This window comes from Giraffa tippelskirchi, chromosome 2 (genome assembly GCF_054371585.1).
Source record: "Giraffa tippelskirchi isolate mGirTip1 chromosome 2, T2T-mGirTip1v1.2.pri, whole genome shotgun sequence".
Taxonomy (NCBI): Eukaryota; Metazoa; Chordata; class Mammalia; order Artiodactyla; family Giraffidae; genus Giraffa; species Giraffa tippelskirchi.
In genome coordinates this window covers 76,392,203-76,420,092 of record NC_137276.1, presented here as the reverse complement: position 1 = coordinate 76,420,092, position 27,890 = coordinate 76,392,203, and the positions used below count along the sequence as shown (strand labels likewise).

General features: G+C 41.2%; 1 protein-coding gene across 4 annotated transcripts in view; it reads right to left on the bottom strand.

Annotated features, from left to right (window-relative positions):
- Positions 1 to 27,890, bottom strand: part of SLC16A9 (solute carrier family 16 member 9) — a 93,703-nt gene that overhangs the window by 35,201 nt on the left and 30,612 nt on the right. For all 4 annotated transcript variants that reach the window (XM_081569070.1, XM_081569071.1, XM_081569072.1 and 1 more), the window contains exon 2: positions 20,651 to 20,883. In XM_081569070.1, the coding sequence (XP_081425196.1) occupies positions 20,651 to 20,846 (196 nt within the window). In that variant the 5' untranslated portion in view covers positions 20,847 to 20,883. The remainder of the gene's footprint in view (positions 1 to 20,650; positions 20,884 to 27,890) is intronic.

Genomic DNA, 27,890 nt, shown 5'->3' with positions numbered 1-27,890 from the left:
CAAGGATCAAACCCATGCCTCTTGCATTGGAAGCTCAGAGTCTTACCACTGGACCACTATGGAAGACCCCGTGAAAAGTTTTCTTAAAGTCATAGTTTTATGTGTGTTGGGGTTTAGGAGCCATTATTACTATTACTACCTTCTGTTGGGGCAATTAATCTTGATTGGTTAGATGAACTGAAAATGCTCAGTAGCAGGGCTGGCAGTGAGCACAGAAGAATGGTTTGAGGATGGCAGGTGACAGGTGGAGCGGTAAGAGGTATGCACGTATGCATGCGCAGTTGTTTAGTCGTGTCCAACTCTTTGCAACCCTGTGGACTGTAGCCCACCAGGCTCCTCTGTCCATGGGATTCTCCAAGCAAGAATACTGGAGTGGGTTGCCATGCCCTCCTTGGTAAGAGGTAGGCAGGGTCCTAAAAGATATTCCACTCTTCTGCATAGTGGTCTGGCAAAATCTTGGGCACAATGCTGACATTTTCCCTCTAAAAAAGGTAAATTTGCTGTATGACAGAGGGAGCTCAAAACCAGGGCTCTGTGACTACCTAGAGGGGTGGCAGGTGGGAGAAAGGTTCAAAAGGAAGGGGACATATGTATGCCTATGGTTGATTCATGCTGATGTATGGCAGAAACCGACACAATATTGTAAAGCGATTATCCTCTAATTAAAAATAAATAAATTTTTCAAAAGAGGTAAGAACTTACATATTAGGGAGTAACCCCTTAAACCAAAGTGAGCAATGAAGAACGAAAGGAGGCTACAGATGAGTTTTAAGAGAGCTGTGCTTTGCTGTGCTTCGTCGCTCAGTCATGTCCAACTCTTTGTGACCCCGTGGACTGTAGCCTACTAGGCTCCTCTGTCCATGGGATTCTCTAGGCAAGAATACTGGAGTGGGTTGCCATGCCCTCCTCCAGGGGATCTTCCCAACCCAGGAATCAAACCCAGGTCTCCTGCATTGTGGGCAGATTCTTTACCATCTAAGCCACCAGGGAAGCCCTACAACCTCTTAAATACAAAATGAAACAAAAATATAAAACCATTTGTTCATAGCCATCTGCAAATCAGACTGATTGATATTATTCTCAGCCAATGAGGGAAATAAAATGAAAACTCCAGTGGAAAAACTGTTTTGTTATGATCAAGGGTGAATTAGAAAATGAGAAGGATGAGTTGTTCTAAGAAAGTCAGAATGAACTACTAGTAAGGGATGAAATTGTTTCCTTCAGCCCTTCAGGGTGATGTGGGAAGAAACAGTGTTAAATTTTTGCTGGTGGTTGAGATTAGCATGGAGGAAAAATATACAGATTAAAATTTAAGAATTTGCTATGAATAGTAACATAAATTTAAGTCTGCATTAAGCAAACAAAACAGTAAATATTTGACCATTACCATTCCCCCACTATTTACCAAGCATCCGTTAGAGAAGCACTGCTGCAAAACAGAAAAATAAGAAGCCACACATGGAATGTTAAAGTTTCTAGTAGGTCCATGAGAAAAAGAAAAAAGAGGTAAAATTGATGTTAATAATATATTTTACCTAACTGACTATATCGAAACATTATCACTTCAACATTCCAATATCGTTAGAGATATTTTACATTCCTTTATTTTGTACTAAGTCTTTGAAATCCAGCATGTATTTGCGACACTTACATCACATCTCATCTTGAAATAACCACATTTTAAGTACCTAACAGCCACATATGGCTAGTTACTGTTCTGGACCACACAGCCCTGTTGTGTGGTATCATGGCACCTGGTCTCATATCACGGTAGAAAAAGACACAAAGAACACACACAGTTTCCAAGCTAGGCCAAAAGGCAAAACAAACAAAGGTCCAAACCTAAGGCCATGGGTGATTAAGTCCCAAAAGAAAGGTTCAGATCGTGTGTTTGGGAATTTCAGAAAAGGGAGATCACCATGGGTCAACGAATTGAGCCTTGAACTGGGCTGTGAAGTATGGTTATATTAACAAAGGGAATGAAAAACATTCTCAATGGAGGCAACAGAACCATAATGCAGTTTTCCAGTTTATAAATTTTGTAACAAAGCTTTGGGAAAGAAATTATCTCCTTTGAAAAATAAATCAACTTCCATGCACTTCTCTCTCCCAAAAAGAGAGTCCCCAGAGTGGTAGGATGGCCTGGCCTGCTGCAGGGAGTAGATTCACATTAGAGTGAGACATAAATTACAGGGACTTCCCTGGTGGTCCAGTGGTTAAGGCTCTGTGCTTCCAATGCAGGGGGTGCAGGGTTGATCCCTGGTTGGAGAGCTAAGATCCTCAGGTCTCCAGGCTAAAAATCCAGAACATAAACAACAGAAGCAATATTATTCTTGCTTCAGCAAACAACAGAAACAAATTCAATAAAGACTTTTAAAATGATCCACATCAAAAAAAAAATCTTAAAAAAAAGAATGAAATTATAGCAGGTTGAAATTTGACGTATATATATATATATGGGGCTTCCTTGGTGGCTCAACAATAAAGAATCCGCCTACAACGCAGGAGATGTGGATTCGATTCCTAGGTCGTAAAGATCCCCCGAGGAGGGCATGGCAACCCACTCCAGTATTCTTGCCAGGAAAATACCATGGACAAAGGAGCCTGGCAGGCTGCAGTCCATGGAGTCACAAAGAGTGGAACACGACTGAAGCAACTGCGCACATACATTGTGTGTGTGTGTGTGTGTGTGTGTGTGTGTGTGTGTGTGTATTGAAATTATAACCAGGCTGTGTGCTCACAGTGCTATAAAGGCTCCCTAACAGAGTAGACTGACTGTGCTCAGAGCTCCCATCCCTCCACTTACAATGCAGGGAGCCCAACAATGCAGGTTCCTCATTCCTCACTCTTGCTGAGACCAGAAATTTTAAGTTTATCTTCCTGAGGAAGAGAAAGGCACTACGGAGCCACACCCACTCAAATCCTTGCTCTCAAGTATACTGATCACCTCTGCTTGTGGGTTGGTTTGGCACATTATGCACATTTGCTTTCTTCAAGTCAGCAAAACCTACATGATTCGCACCAATCAACCGTAGACCCGCCTAGCATACTGGGAGCGGGCCAATGTAACAGGAGGCAGAAACTCAGCCCTACACAAAGGAGTCTACAGTACTTGTGGGTAAAATTGTATGGATACACTCAAACTCAGCTCTGCCAGCACTTGCAACTCAGGCAGCAAATCTGTTGGCTATACTGACTCATTTATGTTAACCCAGGAATAGATGTACTGACTCCTTAGCGATTTGAAGACCTTTAAAGGAATCAAGGACAAAAAACAAGAGGGACGGGACTGCAGAAAAAAAGATCTCTCTGCTCCATCAGCATCTCTGTTGTTGGAAAAATGGCCCCACCCTTCTCCTTGAATTTGAAGAATTACATCTAACCAAAGAGTGCTTTCTCTCAATTTAATAAAAGACTGAATAATATTCCACGGTATATATATATGTAGAGCAGAAATTAACACAATATTGTAACACAAATATACTCCAATAAAAATTAATAAAGGGGCTTCCTCCCCAGTGGTACAGTGGATAAGAATTAGTCTGCCAATGCAGCAGACACAGGGTTGATCCCTGGTCCGGGAACATTCCACACAGAGTGCAGCAACCAAGTCCACGTGCCACAACTACTGGAGCCCTTGACCTCTACAGCCCACAAACCACAACTATTGAAGCCCGCACACCTACAGCCTTTGCTCCACAGCAAGAGAAGTCACTGAAATGAGAAGCCCATGCACGGCAACTAGAAAGTAGCCCCCAATCTCCGCAACTAGAGAAAACCTGTGTGCAGCAATGAAGATCCAGTGCAACAATAACAACATATGTATATATAAGGCCATGATTGCCCTTTAGTTCAGTGACCTTCCATTCCTTCTGTATCCTTCAGATTCTGAGCAGAGAAACTGAGTCAGAAGTAGACGTACATTAGGAGACTTATTGCAAGGAATTGGCTTATGCGTTTGTGGAGCCTGGTGAGGCAAGTATGGTGTCCACAGGACAGGCATCAGTTAGGGCAGGTTGGAACTCTTTCCCACAGGATGAAGCCACAGCCTGCAGGCAGAATTTCTTCTGAAAAGCTCCCTTCTGCTCATAAAATCTTTCAACAGATTGAATCAGATCCATCTAGTTTATTCAGGATAATCTCTCTGACTTACAGCACATCTATAAAACACCTTCACAGCCACACCTCCATGAGTGTTTCGATAACCACAGAATGTAGCCTAGGCAAGTTGACACCAACTGTCACACCTGTTGGCTATACCTAACACAATGTTATATACCTAACACACCTGTGTCACACCTAACACAATCTCTCCTTCTCCAGCCAAATTTACTCTACCAGACCACATCACCCGCAGTGCAGACATCAGGGCTCTGCATACATGGACTCTGCATGGACTGCCCTCTCCCTGCCCATCTGCCTTGCCCAGTCCGTACAGACTGTCTTGTTCTTGCTATTCTTGGTATTTGTGGTGACGTCTTAAAGGATCACTACCCTTTTCCCCTGTCTCTTTCCTGAGATTATAAGCTACTCATAGAGAAGATGTCTTCTGTCTGGGCGTCCCTAACATAGAGACCCGGAGAAGGCAATGGCACCCCACTCCAGTACTCTTGCCTGGAAAATCCCATGGACGGAGGAGCCTGGTAGGCTACAGTCCATGGGGTCGCTACGAGTCGGACACGACTGAGCAACTTCACTTTCACTTTTCCCTTTCATGCACTGGAGAAGGAAATGGCAACCCACTCCAGTATTCTTGCCTGGAGAATCCCAGGGACAGCGGAGCCTGGTGGGCTGCCGTCCATGGGGTCGCACAGAGTCGGACACGACTGAAGCGACTTAGCAGCAGCAGCAGCAGCAACATAGAGACCAGGCTCTCTGAGTGTCTGCAATGATGATGTATAACCTAGGGAGACCAAATCCTTGATATTCAGCTTTATTCATCCCAAAGACCATCTGGAAAAACAATCCAGATGAGAGGTCTACTTCTTAGTATTTCTCACTCAAGTTTCAGAGAAAGAATTAAGATTATAAACAGTGTAAAGTTAAGAATTGCATGTCTTTTCACTATTCTGAGCTACTGTCCAAATCTAGGTTTGTTAAAGAAAACTGGTGTGCTTTAAATTCCATATGCTTAGGTACAATCTTTGGGCTTCCCAGGTGGTGCTAGTGGTAAAGAACCTGCCTGTTAATGCAGGAGACATAAAAGACACAGGTTTGATCCTTGGATCAGGAAGATTCCCTGGAGAATGAAATGGCAACCCACTCCAGTATTCTTGCCTGGAGAATTCATGGACAGAGGAGCCTGGCAGGCTACAGTCCTCAGGGTCGCAAAGAGTCGGACACGACTGAAGCAACTCAGCACACATGCAGGTCCAATCGTGACAGCTCTGTCTCCTGCCCACTGCCCTAGAGGTGTCTTCATCTTTCATACTGAACGGTCTGTTTCTTTTGCAGATTCTACAGCATGGTTGGAACTGCCTGGGAGAGTAAGTTTATTTGTGGGGAACTGCTGTTCTCTGATTACTAATATTTGTTGGGTACTTACCCTATGCCAAGAACCATCTCTGTTTTTCTACAAAGCAATCCTATAAGGTAGGTACTTTCATTATCTTCCTTTTAAAGATGAAGAAAAAGACTTAGCACGTCAGAAAAAACCCTTAAGACAGTGTACTTCATCTTGGGCAGGTCACTAAACCCTAAGGACAATAACGCCTATTTCAGTGTATTATACCTGGGTTGGGAAGATCCCCCGGAGAAGGGGAAGGCTACCCACTCCAGTATTGTGGCCTAGAGAATTCCATGGACTGTATAGTCCACGGGGTCGCAAAGAGTCGGACATGACTGAGCGACTTACACACACACACACACACACACACACACACACACACACGGTGTATTGTTATGAGGATCAAGTAAGCAAAGGTGACTGCCAAACACATAAGGGGCACTTTTCAAACTAAAGGGACAAACAGATGAAAAACAGAATTTGTGGCACTTCCCTCGTGGTTCAGTGGCTAAGACTCCATGCTCCCAATACAGGGGGGCCAAGGTTCGATCCTTGGTGAGGGAACTAGATCCCACATGCCACAGCTAAGAGTTCACATGCTACAACTAAAGATCTCACATGCCACAATTAAGACTCGGGGCCAAAGAAATATAGTTAAACAAATATTTTTTGAAAAGTAAAATTTGTATCTTGCTTGGCAAAGGTACTTCTGCTATACTTCAGTTCAGTTCAGTTCAGTCGCTCAATCGTGTCCGACTCTTTACAACCCCATGAACTGCAGCACACCAGGCCTCCCTATCCATCACCAACTCCTGGAGTTCACCCAAACTTGTGTCCATTGAGTCTGTGATGCCATCCAACCATCTCATCCTCTGTCATCCCCTTCTCCTCCTGCCCTCAATCTTCCCCAGCATCAGGGTCTTTTCAAATAAGTCAGCTCTTCGCATCAGGTGGCCAAAGTATTGGAGTTTCAGCTTCAACATTAGTCCTTCCAATGAACATCCAGGACTGATCTCCTTTAGGATGGACTGGTTGGATCTCCTTGCAATCCAAGGGACTCTCAAGAGTCTTCTCCGAGGCGGGGCTAAGATGGCGGAGGAATAGGACGGGGAGACCACTCTCTCCTCCACAAATTTATCGAAAGAACATCTGAACGCTGACCAAACTTCACAAAACTACTTCTGAAGGCTGGCTGAGGACGTCAGGCTTCCACAAAAACTGCGCATTATCTTCAAAAGAGGTAGGAGAAATTATAGAAGATAAAAAGAGAGACAAAAGAGTTAGGGACGGAGACCCGTCCCGGGGAGGGAGTCGTAAAAGAGGAGGAATTTCCAAGCACCAGGAAACCCTCTCACCAGCGGGTGTGGGGGAGGATTTTTTATCTCGGAGGGCAACGTAACTTGGAGGAAAAAATAAATAAAATCCACAGATTACGTGCCTAAAGCAACTCCCAGCAAAGAACCCCAGACGCTCGCATCATCCGCCACCAGCAAGTGGGGGCTGAACGGAGAGGAGCGGGCGGCATTGCCTAGGGTAAGGACCAGGCCCGAGTGCCCCGAGGGCAATCTGAGGGAGCTAACGTGAGATAGTAACCTAAACTGTGGGACAGCGAGAGAGAGAGAGAACTATCCCGCGAAAAGCCCAACTCTAAGGCACTGCCGGCCCGCTCACAGAACAAAGGACTGAGCGATACCAGAGGAGAGCTAGCCGGCTGCGGACCGCCCCATCCCCCGCCGGACACAGCGGGCAGGCGGGGCCCGCCAGAGCCGGAAAGGGGCAAACTCGGCTCCAGAGAGGGCACCCCCTACCAAACTGCAAACAGGCTCCCAGTTTCTAAGCAAAGACTGCCTGAGATCCCGGAGGGTCGACAGCCGCCGGGAGGGTCGCAGCCAGAGACCAGCTCCCCAGAACCGACACAAAGCACACCGGAGCCGGGCGCGCCCGTAAACCGAGGCGGGGACCAGGGAGGTGATAAGCCGCACCGCCCCAACAGGGGAGAGCGCCCTCGCCAAACTCCTGGCCGCCTGGGCAGCTCCGACCGGGAACGGCACAAGCCGCGGGCGAAACCGAGTCTGCGCCTTTGTGGAGTAACCGGGAGCTTGAACCTGAGCGGCTTAGACCTGGGAAGTGCACGCAGCTCAGGGCCCTCTCCCCGGCCGAGTAACCTGAAGCCTGAGCAGGGTAGACGGGGAAAGCACACACGCCGTGAGCGGGGGCGAACCCAGTGCGGCCGAGACACTGCGAGCTTACCACACACACGCCAGAATTGCAGTGTTCCTTCCTCCCCACAGCACGATTGAACAAGCGAACCTAAAGAGATCACCTCCACCGCTTTGTTGCAGGGCGGAAATTAGATACTGAAGAGATCTCCAAACAGAAGCCAAATAAACAGGGAAGCGCTTTGGAAGGGACAGGCCAACAGATTAAGATCCCTGTAGTTAATACCGACTGCATTGAAAAGGACCTATAGATCTTGAAAAGTATAAGCAGGAATAAGGATCTATCTAAAACTGAGCAGATCCCACACTGCTCACAACAGCTCCAGAGAAAGTCCGGGATATATATATTTTTTACTATTATTAATTTTTTTTTTAATTTTATTTTTTTTTTAATTAAAAAAAAAAATTTTTTTTTCTCTTCTTTCCTTTTTCTTCAAGTCCTCTATTACACCTTTAACTTTCATTTTCATAACCCACTATTAACTTGCAAAAAAAAAAAAAACCCTATTTTTGAAGCAAACTACATACATATATCTTATACCTTTTGTGTTTTCTTTTTTTAATGTTTTTTTCCTGTTCTACATTTTTTTACTGTTTCTTTTTTTACTGTTTTACTGTTTTTTTTTCTTTTTACACTGTTTCCTTTTTTTCTTTTTTTTTTTTTTTAGATTGTAAGTTTTATAAGAGTCTAACCTCTACTCTAGATTTTTAATCTTTGTTTTACATATTTGATATCAACTTTGTACATTTAAGAACCCAATCTTTAGGGCCCATTTTTACTCAGGAGTGTGATCACTGGCCTGATCACTCTCTCCCCCTATTGATGCTCTTTCTTCTCCCTCAGGGAACCTCTATCTCCCACCCTCCTCCTTCTCTTCTCAACCCAATTCTGTGAATCTCTGAGGGTGTTCTGGGTACCAGAGAACACTTCAGGAACAGGATACTGCCCAGATCTCTCTCTCCCCTCTTAATTCCTCCCTTTCTACTCATGCTCACCTCTGTTACCTTCCTCCCCCCTCTCTATGTATCTCTGTGAATCACTCTGAGGGTTCCAAACTGTGGAAAGCACAGAGGGAAGTGCTTACTGGCTAGATTGCTCTCTCCACATTTGAATTCCCCTCTTCCCCTCCTGGTCACCTCAACCCACCCCCCCCACCTCATCTCTCCATGTAACTCAGTGAACCTTTCTGGGTATCCCTCACTGTGGAGAATCTTTTCACCATTAACCTAAAAGTTTTATTATTGAGGCTGTATGGAAGGAGAAGTCTTGAGGCTACTGCAAGAATAAGACTGAAAGCCAGGGGAAACATTAATTAATAAGAGACCATCCAATAGCCTCCATAAATTCACTGAAACCAAGCTCCACCCAAGAGACAATAAGTTCCAGAGCAAGACATACCACGCAAATTCTCCAGCAACGCAGGAACATAGACCTGAGCATCAATATACAGGCTGCCCAGAGGCACACCAAATCCATAGACATCTCAAAAATTAATACTGGTCACTCCGTTACACTCTAGAGAGCAGAAATCCAGCTCCACCCACCAGAACACCGACACAAGCTCCCCCAACCAGGAAGCCTTGACAAGCCACCTGTCCAACCCCAACCGCAGTGAGGAACCTCCACAACAAAGAGGAACTTCATACTACCAGAATACAGAAGGGCCACGCCTAACACAGCAATCTAAACAAGATGAAAAGGCAGAGAAATACTCAGCAAGTAAAGGAAAATGAGAAATGCCCACAAAACCAAACAAAAGAGGAGGAGATAGGGAATCTATCTGAAAAAGAATTTAGAATAAGGATAATAAAAATGATCCAAAATCTTGAAAGCAAAATGGAGTTACAGATAAATAGCCTGGAGACAAAGATTGAGAAGATGCAAGAAATGTTTATCAAGGACTTAGAAGAAATAAAAAGGAATCAATATAGAATGAATAATGAAATAAAGGAGATAAAAGACACTCTGGAGGGAACCAACAGTAGAATAACGGAGGCAGAAGATAGGATAAGTGAGGTAGAAGATAGAATGATGGAAATAAACGAAGCAGAGAGGAAAAAAGAAAAAAGAATCAAAAGAAATGAGGAAAACCTCAGGGACCTCTGGGACAATATGAAACGCCCCAACATTCGAATCATAGGAGTCCCAGAAGAAGAAGATAAAAGGAAAGGCCATGAAAAAATACTCGAGGAGATAATAGTTGAGAATTTCCCTAAATTGAGGAAAGAAATAGTCACAGAAGTCCAAGAAACCCAGAGAGTTCCAAACAGGATAAACCCAAGGCGAAACACCCCAAGACACATATTAATCAAATTAACAAAGATCAAACACAAAGAACAAATATTAAAAGCAGCAAGGGAAAAACAACAAATAACACACAAGGGGATCCCCATAAGGATAACAGCTGATCTTTCAATAGAAACCCTTCAGGCTAGAAGGGAATGGCAGGACATACTTAAAGTAATGAAAGAGAATAATCTACAACCCAGATTACTGTACCCAGCAAAGATCTCATTCAGATATGAAGGAGAATTCAAAAGCTTTACAGACAAGCAAGAGCTGAGGGAATTCAGCACCACCAAACCAGCTCTCCAGCAAATGCTAAAGGATCTTCTCTAAACAGGAAACACAGAAAGGATGTTTCAACACGAACTCAAAACAACAAAGTAAATGGCAACGGGATCATACTTATCAATAATTACCTTAAATGTAAATGGGTTGAATGCCCCAACCAAAAGACAAAGGGTTGCTGAATGGATACAAAAACAAGACCCCTATATATGCTGTCTACAAGAGACCCACCTCAAAACTAGAGACACACACAGGCTGAAAGTGAAAGGATGGAAAAACATATTCCATGCAAACGGAGACCAAAAGAAAGCAGGAGTCGCAATACTCATTTCAGATAAAATAGACTTTAAAATAAAGGATGTGAAAAGGGACAAAGAAGGACACTACATAAAGATCAAAGGATCAATTCAAGAAGACGTAACAATCATAAATATATATGCACCCAACATAGGAGCACTACAATATATAAGGCAAATACTAACAAGTATGAAAGGGGAAATTAACAATAACACAATAATAGTGGGAGACTTTAATACTCCACTCACGCATATGGATAGATCAACTAAACAGAAAATTAACAAGGAAACACAAACTTTAAATGATACAATAGACAAATTAGATTTAATTGATATTTACAGGAGTTTCCACCCCAAAACAATCAATTTTACCTTTTTCTCAAGTGCACATGGAACTTTCTCCAGGATAGATCACATCCTGGGCCATAAATCTAGCCTTGGTAAATTCAAAAAAATTGAAATCATCCCAGCCATCTTCTCTGACCACAATGCAGTAAGATTAGACCTCAATTACAGGAAAAAAACTATTAAAAGTTCCAACATATGGAGGCTAAACAACACGCTTCTGAATAACCAACAAATCACAGAAGAAATCAAAAAAGAAATAAAATTATGCATAGAAACGAATGAAAATGAAAACACAACAACCCAAAACCTATGGGACACTGTAAAAGCAATACTAAGGGGAAGGTTCATAGCAATACAGGCGTACCTCAAGAAACAAGAAAAAAATCAAATAAATCAACTAACTCTACACCTAAAGCAACTAGAGAAGGAAGAAATGAAAAACCCCAGGGTCAGTAGAAGGAAAGAAATCTTAAAAATTAGGGCAGAAATAAATGCAAAAGAAACAAAAGAGACCATAGCAAAAATCAACAAAACTAAAAGCTGGTTTTTCGAGAAGATAAACAAAATTGATAAGCCATTAGCCAGACTCATCAAGAAACAAAGGGAGAAGAATCAGATCAACAAAATTAGAAATGAAAATGGAGAGATCACAACAGACTCCACAGAAATACAAAGGATCATAAGAGACTACTACCAACAGCTATATGCCAATAAAATGGACAACTTGGAAGAAATGGACAAATTCTTAGAAAAGTATAACTTTCCAAAACTGAACCAGGAAGAAATAGAAGATCTTAACAGACCCATCACAAGCACGGAAATCGAAACTGTAATCAGAAATCTTCCAGCAAACAAAAGCCCAGGACCAGACGGCTTCACAGCGGAATTCTACCAAAAATTTAGAGAAGAGCTAACACCTATCCAACTCAAACTCTTCCAGAAAATTGCAGAAGATGGTAAACTTCCAAACTCATTCTATGAGGCCACCATCACCCTAATTCCAAAACCAGACAAAGATGTCACAAAAAAGGAAAACTACAGGCCAATATCACTGATGAACATAGATGCAAAAATCCTTAATAAAATTCTAGCAAACAGAATCCAACATCATATTAAAAAGATCATACATCATGACCAAGTGGGCTTTATCCCAGGAATGCAAGGTTTTTTTAACATCCGCAAATCAATCAATGTAATACACCACATTAACAAATTGAAAGAAAAAAACCATATGGTTATCTCAATAGATGCAGAAAAAGCCTTTGACAAAATTCAGCATCCATTTATGATAAAAACCCTCCAGAAAGCAGGAATAGAAGGAACATATCTCAACATAATAAAAGCTATATATGACAAACCCACAGCAAACATTATCCTCAATGGTGAAAAATTGAAAGCATTTCCCCTAAAGTCAGGAACAAGGCAAGGATGCCCACTTTCACCACTACTATTCAACATAGTTTTGGAAGTTTTGGCCACAGCAATCAGAGCTGAAAAAGAAATAAAAGGAATACAGATAGGAAAAGAAGAAGTAAAACTCTCACTGTTTGCAGATGACATGATCCTCTACATAGAAAACCCTAAAGACTCTACTAGAAAATTACTAGAGGTGATCAATGAATATAGTAAAGTTGCAGGATATAAAATTAACACACAGAAATCTCTTGCATTCCTATACTCCAATATTGAGAAAACAGAAAGAGAAATTAAGGAAACAATACCATTCACCATTGCATCAAAAAGAATAACATACTTAGGAATATATCTACCTAAAGAAACAAAAGACTTATATATAGAAAACTATAAAACACTGATGAAAGAAATCAAAGAGGACACAAACAGATGGAGAAATATACCGTGTTCATGGATTGGAAGAATTAATATAGTGAAAATGAGTATACTACCCAAAGCAATCTATAGATTCAATGCAATCCCTATCAAGCTACCAATGGTATTTTTCACAGAACTAGAACAAATCATCTCACAATTTGTATGGAAATATAAGAAACCTCGAATAGCCAAAGCAATCTTGAGGAAGAAGAATGGAACTGGAGGAATCAACCTGCCTGACTTCATGCTCTACTACAAAGCCACAGTCATCAAGACAGTATGGTACTGGCACAAAGATAGAAATATAGATCAATGGAACAAAATAGAAAGCCCAGAGATAAACCCACGCACCTATGGACACCTTATCTTCGACAAAGGAGGCAAGAATATACAATGGAGAAAAGACAATCTCTTTAACAAGTGGTGCTGGGAAAACTGGTCAACCACTTGTAAAAGAATGAAACTAGAACACTTCCTAACACCGTACACAAAAATAAACTCAAAATGGATTAAAGATCTAAACGTAAGACCAGAAACAATAAAACTCCTAGAGGAAAACATAGGCAAAACACTCTCCGACATAAATCACAGCAGGATCCTCCATGACCCGCCTCCCAGAATATTGGAAATAAAAGCAAAAATAAACAAATGGGACCTAATTAAAATTAAAAGCTTTTGCACAACAAAGGAAACTATAAACAAGGTGAAAAGACAGCCTTCAGAATGGGAGAAAATAATAGCAAATGAAGCAACAGACAAACAATTAATATCAAAAATATACAAGCAACTTCTGCAGCTGAATTCCCGAAAAATAAACGACCCAATCAAAAAATGGGCCAAAGAACTAAACAGACATTTCTCCAAAGAAGACATACAGATGGCTAACAAACACATGAAAAGATGCTCAACATCACTCATTATTAGAGAAATGCAAATCAAAACCACAATGAGGTATCATTTCACACCAGTCAGAATGGCTGCTATCCAAAAGTCTACAAGCAATAAATGCTGGAGAGGGTGTGGAGAAAAGGGAACCCTCTTACACTGTTGGTGGGAATGCAAACTAGTACAGCCACTATGGAGAACAGTGTGGAGATTCCTTAAAAAACTGGGAATAGAACTGCCATATGACCCAGCAATCCCACTGCTGGGCATATACACCAAGGAAACCAGAATTGAAAGAGATGCGTGTACCCCAATGTTCATCGCAGCACTGTTTACAATAGCCAGGACATGGAAGCAACCTAGATGTCCATCAGCAGACGAATGGATAAGGAAGCTGTGGTACATATACACAATGGAATATTACTCAGCCATTAAAAAAAATACATTTGAATCGGTTCTACTGAGATGGATGAAACTGGAGCCCATTATACAGAGTGAAGTAAGCCAGAAAGAAAAACAACAATACAGTATACTAATGCATATATATGGAATTTGAAAGATGGTAACGATAACCCTATATGCGAGACAGAATAAGAGACACAGATGCATGGAACAATTTTATGGACTCTGAGGGAGAAGAAGGTGAGGGTGAGACATTCTGGGAGAATAGCACTGAAACATGTATATTATCATATGTGAAACAGAACACCATTCCATGTTCGATGCATGTGACAAGGGCTCAGGGCCGGGGCAATGGGATGATCCAGAGGGATGGGATGGGGAGGGAGGTGGGTGGGGGGTCCAGGAAGGGGAACACATGTAAACCCATGGCTGATTCATATCAATGTATGGCAAAAACTATTAACAATATTGTAAAGTAATTAGCCCCCAACTAAAATAAATAAATTTATTAAAAAAAAAAAAAATTAAGGCTCTATAGTCTTAGAAGTACTAGTTGGATATAAAAAAAAAAAAAAAAAAAGAGTCTTCTCCAACACCACAGTTCAAAAGCATCAATTCTTTGTCACTGAGCCTTCTTTATAGTCCAACTCTCACATCCATACATGACCACTGGAAAAACCATAGCCCTGACTAGACGGACCTTTGTTGGCAAAGTAATGTCTCTGCTTTTTAATATGTTGTCTGCTACTGCTAAGTCACCTCAGTCATGTCCGACTCTGTGCGACCACATAGATGGCAGCCCAGCAGGCTCCGTCGTCCCTGGGATTCTCCAGGCAAGAACACTGGAGTGGGTTGCCATTTCCTTCTCCAATTCATGGAAGTGAAAAGTGAAAGTGAAGTCGCTCAGTTGTGTCCGACTCTTAGCGATCCCAAGGACTGCAGCCTACCAGACTCCTCCGTCCATGGGATTTTCCAGGCAAGAGTACTGGAGTGGGGTGCCATTGCCTTCTTCAATATGCTGTCTAGGTTGGTCATAACTTTTCTTCCAAGGAGTGTCTTTTAATTTCATGGCTGCAATCACCATCTGCAGTGATTTTGGAGCCCCAAAAAATAAAGTTAGCCACTGTTTCCACTGTTTCCCCATCCATTTCCCATAAAGTGATGGGACAGGATGCCATGATCTTTGTTTTCTGAATGTTGAGTTTTAAGCCAACTTTTTCACTCTCCTCTTTCACTTCATCAAGAGGTTCTTTAGTTCTTCTTCACTTTCTGCCATAAGGGTGGTGTCATCTGCATATCTGAGGTTATTGATATTTCTCCCGGCAATCTTGATTCCAACTTGTGCTTCTTCCAGCCAGCATTTCTCATGATGTACTCTGCATAAGTTAAGCAAGCAGGGTGACAATATACAGCCTTGACATACTCCTTTTCCTATTTGGAACCAGTCTGTTGTTCCATGTCCAGTTCGAACTGTTGCTTCCTGACCTGCATACAGGTTTCTCAAGAGGCAGGTCAGGTGGTCTGGTATTCCCATTTCTTTCAGAATTTTCCATAGTTTGTTGTGATCCATACAGTCAAAGGCTTTGGCATAGTCAATAAAGCAGAAAAAGAGGTTTTTCTGGAACTCTCTTGCTTTTTCAGTGATCCAGCAAATGTTAGCAATTTGATCTCTGGTTCCTCTGCCTTTTCTAAAACCAGCTTGAACATCTGGAAGTTCATGGTTCACGTATTGCTGAAGCCTGGCTTGGAGAATTTTGAGCATTACTTTACAGGCATGTGAGATGAATGCAATTGTGCAGTAGTTTGAGCATTCTTTGGCATTCCCTTTTTTGGGACTGGAATGAAAACTGACCGTTTCCAGTCCTGTGGCCACTGCTGAGTTTTCCACATTTGCTGGCATATTGAGTGCAGCACTTTCACAGCATCATCTTTTAGGATTTGAAATAGCTCAACTGGAATTCCATCACCTCCACTAGTTTTGTTTGCAGTGATGCTTCCTAAGGCCCACTTGACTTCACATTTCAGGATGTCTGGCTCTAGGTGAGTGATCACACCATTGTGATTATCTGGGTCGTGAAGATCTTTTTTGTACAGTTCTTCTGTGTATTCTTACCACCTCTTCTTAATATCTTCTGCTTCTGTCAGGTCCATACCATTTCTGTTCTTTATTGTGCCCATCTTTGCATGAAATATTCCCTTGGTATCTCTAATTTTCTTGAAGAGATCTCTCGTCTTTCCCATTCTATTGTTTTCTTCTATTTCTTTGCATTGATTGTTGAGGAAGGCTTTCTCATCTCTCCTTGCTATTCTTTGGAACTCTGCATTCACATGCTTATATCTTTCCTTTTCCCCTTTGCTTTTTGCTTCTATTCACAGCTATTTGTAAGGCTTCCTGAGACAGCCATTTTGCTTTTTTGCATTTCTTTTTCTTGGGGACGGTCTTGATCCCTGTCTCCCATACAATGTCACGAACCTCCGTCCATAGTTCATCAGGCACTCTGTCTATCAGTTCTAGTCCCTTAAATCTATTTCTCACTTCCACTGTATAATCATAAGGGATTTGATTTAGGTCATACCTGAATGGTCTAGTGGTTTTCCCCACTTTCTTCAATTTAAGTCTAAATTTGCCAATAAGGAGTTCATGATCTGAGCCACAGTCAGCTCCCGGTCTTGTTTTTGCTGACTGTATAGAGCTTCTCTATCTTTGGCTACAAAGAACATAATCAATCTGATTTCAGTGTTGGCCATCTGGTGATGTCCATATGTACATATACTTGCTCAATTATAAATCTCCAGAGGTTGGATCACAAAATTGGTCAAGGATGACACCTACCAGACCTTCTCTGGACAAAACTGGGTAAAGAAAACAACTCGTGTTTCTCGGCTATGATATAGCTTGCTGCAGAAGAAAAATCTGGGGAGCTAGTTAAAATGAAGATTCCTAGGACTTTCCTAGTGATCTAGTGGCTAAGACTCTGCACTCCCAATGCAGGGAGCCTGGGCTCAATCCCTGGTCAGGGAACTAGATCTCACATACAGCTACAAAGATCAGAGACCCAGCGTGCCACAACTAAGACCTGAGCAGCCAAATAAATATATATATATATATATATATATATATATATATATATATTTTTTTTTTTTTTTAATGATAAAGAATGAAGATTCTTGGGACCATCCCCACTCTCACAGCACTGATGAGTAAGAAATGGACTTTTTAAAGCTCAAGTAATTCATATATACTCCTAAATTGAGGAACAACTATCAAAGATGTACTTATATAAATACATATACACACACACACACATATATATACATACAAATTATATTAATTTTTATCAAAAAGGATGCAAACACTAGACTGGAACCACTGGACACTATTTGTCATGATTTAGACAGAATGAGCACAGTGACACATTCAAGCAGAAACCTACAGTATTTCCGTTTCTAAATAAGTCAACAGCAATCACACATTTGAAAAATATCAAAAAGTGCCAGAATGAAATCTAAGTAGAGAGGACTTAAGCCAGTGGTAGTTCCAACTTGAAAATCACCTTAAAGGCTTGAAAAACACTCATGTATGTGGGCCCCATTATAAACTGAATTAGAATACCTCAGGGTCTAATCTAGGCATTTATATGCTGAAATTTTCTGCAAATGATTCTGATTATCTTCCTATTTTAGAATCACTGATAGGACTTCCCTGGTGGTCCACTGGTCCAGAATCCATCTGCCAATGCAAGGGACATGGGTTCTATCTCTGTCCCGGGAAGATCTCACATTCCACAGGACAACTAAGCCTGTGCACCACAACTTACTGAGCCTGAGCTCCGCAACAAGAGAAGCTACTGCAGTGAGAAGTCAGAAAGTAGTCTCCACTCTCCACCAGCTAGAGAAAGCTCATGTGCAGCAACGAAGACACAGCACAGCCAAGAGTAAGTAAGTTAACAGAGTTAAAAGAAAAAGAATCACTGATAACCATCATGAGGTGTACTCTTCCTGTTTCCAAGGTAGCACTGATCCGTTTGTTTCTGTGTAGGACAAAGTGGTCGACAAAGTAGAAGCTGAATGTGGCTCAAACACTGCTCAACACCTCTCGCTAACATTGCATTACCATAGCTCTCTAAGATTTGTCCCCTAATTTATGCTATGAAGAGCCAAGAGAGGCCAACAACATGGATACTCAGTGGCCACTAACTAGAGTGCACAAAGGCACGTGCGCATGCACACATACACACATACACACACACACACACACACACACACAACCATAAGTCTTTGGTCTCCTGTCAGCATTTTCTTCTCACTGCTTCCTCATTCTGGAACCCTCTGGTCTCCATAGTCTATGCTTATCTCAAAAGTTTTGATTAGCTGGTCTAAGTGTCTCCTCATCTAGCTGTAGACACTGAAGATAAGGGACTTGCATGTGGTCCCTCAGCTACAGGGTAGTGGAGCCAGGGCTCAGACTAACTCTAATTTCAGCCCAACATTTCCCTCTGTACTTGTTCACTCCCTGGACATTCAGTGGGATGATGCTCTCTCTCCACCCCAACCAGCAGGACAGGACTTGGCTCTGAAAAGGACCATGCACTTGGTCTGCTGCTCTTGCTATCTGGAAATTCTTAACTTTTTTAACAGAAGGTCCTGCATTTTCATTTTGCACATGGGCTTGCAAATTACGTAGCTGGTCCTGCCTGTAAGTGAAGAGGGCTGCTTGTGGCCCCAGGACAAACTAGTCATTCACCTGGGAACCTGTAGAAAGTGGAGAGCCACAGTTCAGAGTCTCAGTGTCAACTCTGACCACCTACCCATCCCTAAGATGATCTTAGCTTCCCTGAACCCTCAAACCCTCAAGTCCTACCTGGACAAACTTCATGAAAAAGAGCTCTGTTCTCCAGGTATGCACTTATGGAGGTAGTATTTCAATTACCCTTTGACTCTTGCTGGAAGGCAAGTAATTGCATTCCTATTTAACTTTGAATTTGCTAATAGAAATGATGACTAATTGGACAACATTTAAAAATTCTCTTCTCACCAGATCATTCTCTAAAAATTATACTCTCAAACATATCAACCACTATTCACTTGTACTCTGACAGCTTTACAAACAGCCCACATTTTGAAAAATTCTTTCAAACAAATCTTGGCAAATGTTTCCTGTTTTTCTTAAGCTTATAATGACAGTGTTATTTTCATTTGTTTAGTTACACTTAGTTATCTTATCTGACATGGCCAGATGATCCAGCATTGTTTTTCAAGTTTTGTTTTTAATTTAACAAGGTAATGCATCAGTTGCAAGCAACTGTTTATGTTTTATTTTGTTCTAAGAAGTCCCCTTTAGTGATCAGGAAAGACAACAAATTTAAAAGAAGGAATGGCCATTCCATTTTCTTTGGAAATCATTTTAGAGCTGCACAAAGATCTCATAAATCACCACATGCGTTGTCCTTATTTTCCCATAAGAACAGAGATTGTGATTTGCTCAATGAATCATCCTGTTAAGTTCAAAGCATAGAAAGAGAGTCCAGGGCTACGTTTTAGCATGTCTGTTCTTAACCAGTTCCAAGTAAGTTAGACTGACAATCACTAAATATACTTCAAAGTTCACACTACAACTCTAGAAATTGAAGTGCATATAATCCTTAAAAAAAAAAGCCCCTCCACTATGCTCTCTAAAGATGTTAAGAATCACTATTGTGTCATACTTGATAAGTGCTAATCAAGAATATTACTTCTGGATACATTATATAAATGTCACACAAAATGCATCACATACATAACACTACATTTAAATCCTTAATGGCATCATCATTGTGAGATGGGACTACCCTTTGCCATGTCAAATTTTTCTTAAGAAGGTGACACAAATGTAGGACATGCAATTTGATCACAGTATATCTGAATCAGAGAGGAGTAACTATGAATCACAGAGGAACTGTTTCCAGGAGTGATGCAAAACATTTGGCCTTTTGGTCACCAGCATTCATCGAACATACGTGGATCACTGTCCTCATGCCGTTGTATCTTTCTTTGTTGTGGAAGTATTTGTGTCTCACTAGACTGAACCTCTTAAAGGCAGAAATAAATGATGTGTTAGCCATTCATCCCTTCATATCCAGCATCAATGCCTGGTACACAGCAGCAAATAAATGAATAAAGGTATGAATGATTCAATATCTTATGGAATTTCTGTATTTTCACACGATTTATTACAGTGAGGGCTTCCCTGGTAGCTCAGATGGTAAAGAATCTGTCTGCAATGCGAGAGACTTGGGTTTGGTCCCTGGGTCAGGAAGATCTCCTGGAGAAGGAAATGGCAACCCACTGTACTATTCTGGCCTGGAAATTCCCATAGACAGAGGAGCCTGGTGGGCTACAGTCCACAGAGTCGCAAAAAGTCAGACATGACTGAGTGTCAGACACACTATTACAGTGAAGGAGAGGTTTATAATCTCAGTGAAAGTGGAAAAGTTGGTATTATATTTTAAAAAAAAATGTAGCCTCCTAGCCTTGTACAGTGTTAATGAGGCAGGAAACAATTATGTAATTAAATGATTAATGAGTGAAGAGAGGCGCAAAGTTATCCACTTACTTGCAAGCAAGCCAACTCCACTTGCAAGGGATCCAATCCAGGCCGTTTTTCCTTTTCCTTCACCAAAGGCGTCCAGCCATTCTATGTACAAGACACCAACAGCTAACGGCGATCCGTAACACAAAAACTGAGAGAAGAAGGAGACAACCACAATCACCCAGCCCCAGCCACCATCAGGCGACTGTTTAAATTCCATTGTAACGTGAGGTCAAGGAGGCGTCTCTCAGTGGGTCCTACGCAAAAAAAAAAAAAAAGAAAGAAAGAAAAAAAAAGCATATTTAGAGTGTGGTGAGGCATGGTATTTCAGATTTAAAATAGCTCCTCCTAAATTAAAATATTAAAAAGTTCTCTAAAAATACACAAAGAAAAGGAAAAGAGATCACTGACATATCAAGTTAACTTTAAAATTTTTATTTCTGATTTGAATAAGTACTATATCCACATGTTTCCAAAAAATGTTTTTTATATTATAAAAAGGATACATTAGGAGTTCAGAATTAACATATATGCACTACTATATATAAAAGAGATAACCAACAGGCACCTACTGTATAGCATGGAGAACTATAATCAATATTTTGTAATAACCTATAAGAGAAAGAATCTAAGAAGAATATATATATATGTGTATGTATATACATATATAGTTGTATATATACATATATATATACATGCATATATATATATATATATACACACACACATAATATATGTACAACTCAATCACAGTGCTGTACACCTATAACTAACATGACACACTAACATGACTACACTTCAAATTTTTTAAAAAAGGCATAGAGTGAAAAGTCTCCTTCCCAAATTTATCCCCATTCACCAGGTCCCCACACCAAGCCAACCACAGGAAATGACTGTTTTTGGTTTCTTGTTGCATGTTGAGTTCCTCATGAAGAAGACTCTTAGAGCAGGTTTATTAAAAGTGCTCTCTATGGAAGAGAACAGACAGCAGCAAGAGAAGACAAGTCACCATACAGAGTTAAGGGCTAAGGAGATTTCCAAAGCCAGGCTGACCCTTCAGAGTTGCTCTGAGTGGGGCAAGAAGAGCTGGCCCTTCACACCCCCATGTTGATAACTCAACAATTGCAGGCCACCCTGGAAGGGGGGCGTGATCTCGGGTGAGGTCACTGTATTCAAAAGGGGCAACCATTACCCCTGGGGGTATCTGTCAGCAGCCCTTCAGTTTCGTGGGCAAGAAACCTTTCATTCCTAAAGGGGCTCTGGAGGGAGAGTAGGCAGCACGTCACAATGTTCACCAACTCAAGTATCCCCCCTGAGTTTCTTTTAAAAAAAAAAAATATTTATTTTTGGCTGCGCTGGGTCTTCCGTGTGCTATGTGCGGGCTTCTCACTTCAGGGGCTTCTCTTGCTGCAGAGTACAGGCTCCAGGCTTGGGCTTTGGTAATTGTGGCTCCCGCTCCCGGGCTCTAGAGCACAGGCTTAGTAGTTATGGCACATGGGCTTAGTTGCTCCACAGCATGTGGGATCTTCCCAGATCAGGGATGGAAACCATGTCCCCCGCATTGGGAGGTGGATTCTTAACCACTGGACTACCAGGGAAGTCCCCTTCAAGAGTTTCTTTATGAATATAACAAGCAAAAATAAGCAAATAGTCTTAGATATCCTTGTTTCAACAAAACATTCATTTGGTTCAAAATGGAAAAAAATGACAAAAGATATACAGTCTCCCTCTACTTAGTTCCTGTCTAATTTCCATAGCCTTCAAAGGTAACCAACGCTTCTTGTTTCTCTTGTATCTTTCTCGAACTGAAGCAACTTAGCACGCACTCACACAGAATTAACTTATAAATACATAGCTAACTCAAATACAGATTCCCTCTAATTTTTTTACACACAAAATAATAGCATGTTATATATACTGGTATGTGTCTTGCTTTTTCTCACTTGAAAAATACCTTGAAGATCTTTCACATCAATGTGTAAAGCCATCCTCACTCCTTTCTTTCGCCCACGTTGTGTTCTGGTAATTCTTAATTCTTTAACCAGTCCCCACTGCTCCCAATGAAAAACAATGCTGTAATGAATAACCTCAAATACACATATATCTTTCTACATATCTGAAAAGAATTGCTGAGTCAACTACAAATATACATTTGTAATTAGTATTAGAAAATTGACTTCAAGGCATTAAACCAATTGATATGAGCCCCAGCAACTTTGGGTGTGTTGTGAAACTTTTGGATTTTTGCCAATTTGTTGGCTTTAACTTGCATTTCTCAGCATTCTCTGAATGATATGTGCTGTTTCATAGGTGAAAAGTCATTTGTAATTCGTATCTAATTCTTGGGTATATATGGGTGTTTCTGGATTTTTCCTTCTGTTCCAATGATCTAATCACCTATCATTATCAAATTTAACTATTAAGTCTTTCTTTTTCTTTTGGCCAAACCATGTGGCTTGCAGGATTTTAGTTTCCTGACCAGGGCTTGAACCACAGCAGTGACGGTGCAAAGAACCACTTGACCACCAGAGAATTATTCCTTAAGTATTTTTAACATATTTCAAGTTTCAGTGCAAATAGTTTGTTTCCTCTCTGTCACTGCACACCTTTTCAATATTTTCTTGGCTCTTCTTGTTTGTTTGGGCTTCCCCAATAGCTCAGTTGGTAAAGAATCCGCCTGCAATGCAGGAGACCCCAGTTTGATTCCTGGGTCAGGAAGATCTGCTGGAGAAGAGATAGGCTACCCACTCCAGTATTCTTGGGCTTCCCTTGTGGCTCAGCTGGTAAAGAATCTGCCTGCAATGCAGGAGACCTGGGTTTGATCCCTGAGTTGGGAGGATCCCCTGGAAAAGGGAAAGGCTACCCATTCCAGTATTCTGGCCTGGAGAATTCCTTGGACTGTATAGTCCACGTGGTCGCAAAGAGTTGGACACAACTGAGTGATTTTCACTTTCACTTGTTTGTTTACTTTTTTATATGAACTTCTGAATCAGTTTGATTCTAAAATCTGATAGTGACTGAGTTAAATTATAAATTGATTTAAGGGGGAAAATTCCTTTTATGTTGTTGAGTCTATTTTCCATTTCACATCTTTGTATTTGTTCAATCTATTTTGTGTTCTAGTGTTTAAAGTTTTCCTCAATGTTTCTTTTTATTTTTATATAGTTTATTCTTTTTGCTAACATTATAATTGGGCTTATTTCTTTACCTCTGTTTGTATTTATAAAAGCTACTAATATCTGTATGTTAATTTTGGATTCTACTACCTTACTATAAAATCTCTTGTTTGAATCAGATTCTTCAATGATTTTCTTGGGTATATACAACTGATAATATAATACAGTTATATAGCCATCTACAAACCCCTTACTTTGGATTCTCACATGTCTAATTTTTTTTCTGCCTTTGTGTGAGACAAGGCATACAGAATAATGTTAAATAATCAGAGTATGTATCTTTGTCCAGTTTCTCACTTTAATGGAAAAGCCTTCAAGTGCCATGGTATTGCTTCTGAGGCTCAGATAGATATATTCCACAAACTTAAGGAAAAAAATTTCTACTTTCAAGTGTTATTATAAAGAACGTGTATTACGTTTTTCTCAAATGCATTTCCAGTGCATATGGAGATAATTGTGATTTTTTCTCTTTTTAATTTTAATATAATAAAATCTCTATTTTGTACAATTGAACCATCCTTGAATTAGTAGACTAAAACTTCCCTGGCTCATGCTCTATTTTGATTATGTCAGTCTCTTTGGGGGAGGGTTAAAATCAGAGAAGGCAATGGCACCCCACTCCAGTACTCTTGCCTGGAAAATCCCATGGACGGAGGAGCCTGGTAGGCTATAGTCCGCGGGGTCGCTAAGAGTCGGACATGACTGAGCGACTTCACATTCACTTTTTCCTTTCATGCACTGGAGAAGGAAATGGCAACCCACTTCAGTATTCTTGCCTGGAGAATCCCAGGGACGGCGGAGCCTGGTGGGCTGCAGTCTATGGGGTTGCACAGAGTCGGACACGACTGAAGCGACTTAGCAGCAGCAGCAGCAAAGTCGTAAATGAGATTTGTCTCTTTTGGTTTTAATTTTGACTGGGTTTTGGTATCAAAATTATATTTTAAAAGAATTTGAAAACATTCATTCTTTATAAATTCTGAAGCAGTTTATACAGTAATGGATTTGGAGGCCCAAGGCCTGAACTTCCTGCCCTTGACAGGCCCTCCCAGTCATCTTTACCTTCTGCCTCTCTTCGCCATGTCAGGTTCACAGTCAGGTTCAACAGAGTCTTCTTCATCCACAGATTTTTCCAAACTGATTCCCTTGACTGTAGTTTCATCAGAAAATAGGTGAAGAGAATAGGCGTATCATTCTTCCATTCATGCATGTCCCTAATTAGATGATAAGGAATTTGGCTACCTTAAGAGAGACTTCCCTGGTGGCTCAGACGGTAAAGCGTCTGCCAACAATGCAGGGGAGCTGGGTTCGATCCCTGGGTCAGGAAGATGCCCTGGAGAAGGAAATGGCAACCCACTCCAGTACTCTTGCCTGGAAAATCCTATGGACGGAGGAGCCCGGTAAGCTATAATCTATGGGGTCGCAAAGAGTCGGACGCGACTTCACTTTCACTTTTTCAAGAGAGCCATAGCTATACCCATCAATTTACCTGCAACTCAGTGAATTTCTTCACTTTGACATTCAAAGTACCAGGCAAAAATCACGTCACCAACTGCCACAGCTTTTTGTACAAATTAACTTACAATATTTCATAACTGAAAACCAAGAAATGTTACAATTTGTGCACAAAACTGTAGAGTCTAAAATTTAGTCTCTCAGATCACATGACTGTGTTAGCAGACAGAATACTTGCAAATATAAAAATGCTTCGAAGTATTCAGATATGTCCTTTCCTGAGAAGTCTACTCTCTCCAGTTCCTACTCTATTGTAAAAGTAAATAATAAATTTTGTTCTTTCTAGAGACAACATAGTGGTACTCTGCAATTCCTGTTTAGGGTACCTTTTAAAGAAAGTTCAGTTCAGTTCAGTCGCTCAGTTGTGTCCGACTCTTTGCAACCCCATGAACTGCAGCACGCCAGGCCTCTCTGTCCATCACCAACTCCTGGAGTCCACCCAAACCCATGTCCATCGAGTCGGTGATGCCATCCAACCATCTCATCCTCTGTCGTCCCCTTCTCCTCCTGCCCCCAATCCTACAAAGCATTAGGGTCTTTTCCAATGAGTCAACCCTTCGCATGAGGTGGCCAAAGTATTGGAGTTTCAGCTTCAACATCAGACCTTCCAATGAACACCCAGGATTGATCTCTTTTAGGATGGATTGATTGGATCTCCTTGCAGTCCAAGGGACTCTCAAGAGTCTTCTCCAACACCACAGTTCAAAAGCATCAATTCTTCAGCGCTCAGCTTTCTTCACCATCCAACTCTCACATCCATACATGACCACTGGAAAAACCATAGCCTTGACTAGACGGACTTTTGTTGGCAAAGTAATGTCTCTGCTTTTAAATATGCTCTCTAGGTTGGCCATAACCTTCCTTCCAAGGAGTAAGCGTCTTTTCATTTCATGGCTGCAATCACCATCTGCAGTGATTTTGGAGCCCCAAAAAATAAAGTCTGACACTGTTTTCACTGTTTCCCCATCTATTTCCCATGAAGTGATGGGACCAGATGCCATGATCTTAGTTTTCTGAATGTTGAGCTTTAAGCCAACATTTTCATTCTCCTCTCTCACTTTCATCAAGAGGCTCTTTAGTTCTTCTTCACTTTCTGCCATAAGGGTGGTGTCATCTGCATATCTGAGGTTATTGATATTTCTCCTGGCAATCCTGATTCCAGCTTGTGCTTCCTCCAGCCCAGCGTTTCTCATGATGTACTCTGCATATAAGTTAAATAAGCAGGGTGACAATATACAGCCTTGACGTACTCCTTTTCCTATTTGGAACCAGTCAAAAGATAGTCTTAATTCCCTAAACCAGATAATGTATAACATCAATAACCAAATACCTAATGAGGCCAAAAGGTTGTATAAAAAACCAAGTGCAGGGCTTCCCTGGCAGCTCAGTGGTAAATAATCTGCCTGCCAATGCTGGAGACACAGGTTTGATCCCTGAACCTGGAAGATTCCACGTGCCAAGGAGCAACTAAATCTGTGGGCCAAAAGTACTGAGCCTGTGCTCTTGAGCCTGGGAGCCACAACTACTGAAGCCCACGCACCCTGGAGTCCCTGCTCCAAAACAAGAGAAGCCACTGCAATGAGAAGCCTGCAACTACAACTTGAGAGTAGTCTTCACTTGCTGCAACTAGAGAAAAGCCCATGCAGCCACGAAGACTCAGCACAGTCATAAATAAATAAATAAAGTGTTTTTTTTTTTTAATGTATAAGAGATTGTCCTTCATTTAAATCTTCAAGGTACAGCTGTCCAGGAAAAGTACACATTTACAAAGGTAAAGCACCAAGATCTTTAAAAAGGTCAGAGTTTTCTGGAGGGAAAGGGAAGGGGAGTGAAAAGATGAGGAGTATCTCCCTTGCAAGTTTTCAACTGAAGTAGACAGAAATGCCTTTATACACCAAATACCTTTGGCCATGCTTTGCTTTGCCTTGCCTTGAGTGACATTTCAACACATAGGACAGGAGCCAGCAAATCTTTGAAATACAAAGCTCCCATATGTATCATCTGGACTAGAATGACGAGTTTTTTAAGGAGTTGGCTAAGCTTCTGATCTTTCATTGTCTCAGAATTTGAGACACAGGTAGTCTGAACAGAACACGGTGAAAAATACCATTTAGTGATTTCTTATTTTCTGTCAGGGCAACATCTTTCTCCTGTAATCTGCTATCCTTTAGATGTCTCTCACCTGCTTTTTCTGATTTTCTATATTCCATAAGGTGACTTCACAACTACACTAGCCTTTCCTCCTTGTTGTAATGGTAGCCAATTTTCTTTGGAGCACTTGGGTCTTCCTCATGGGTAGATGGTTGGTGGGACTGTTAATCAAGAGGTCTTTGATCTTGGCCTATAAAGTAGAACCTGAACTAAGCAAGGCCAGTAGGACCTCTTCCCCAGGATCCTGAATCTTGAGTGCAATGTTCTAATAAAAGAAAAATATTTGGGATTGATTGATCCCAATGGCAGTGCATTCAAGAAACCCTCTGTCAAATCCTACTACCTTGGCTCCAGAGGGATACCCAGGCCTGGTTCCTCCAGCCTTCCATTTCATTCTCAGAGCTAATCTAGTAAATTATTTTAAG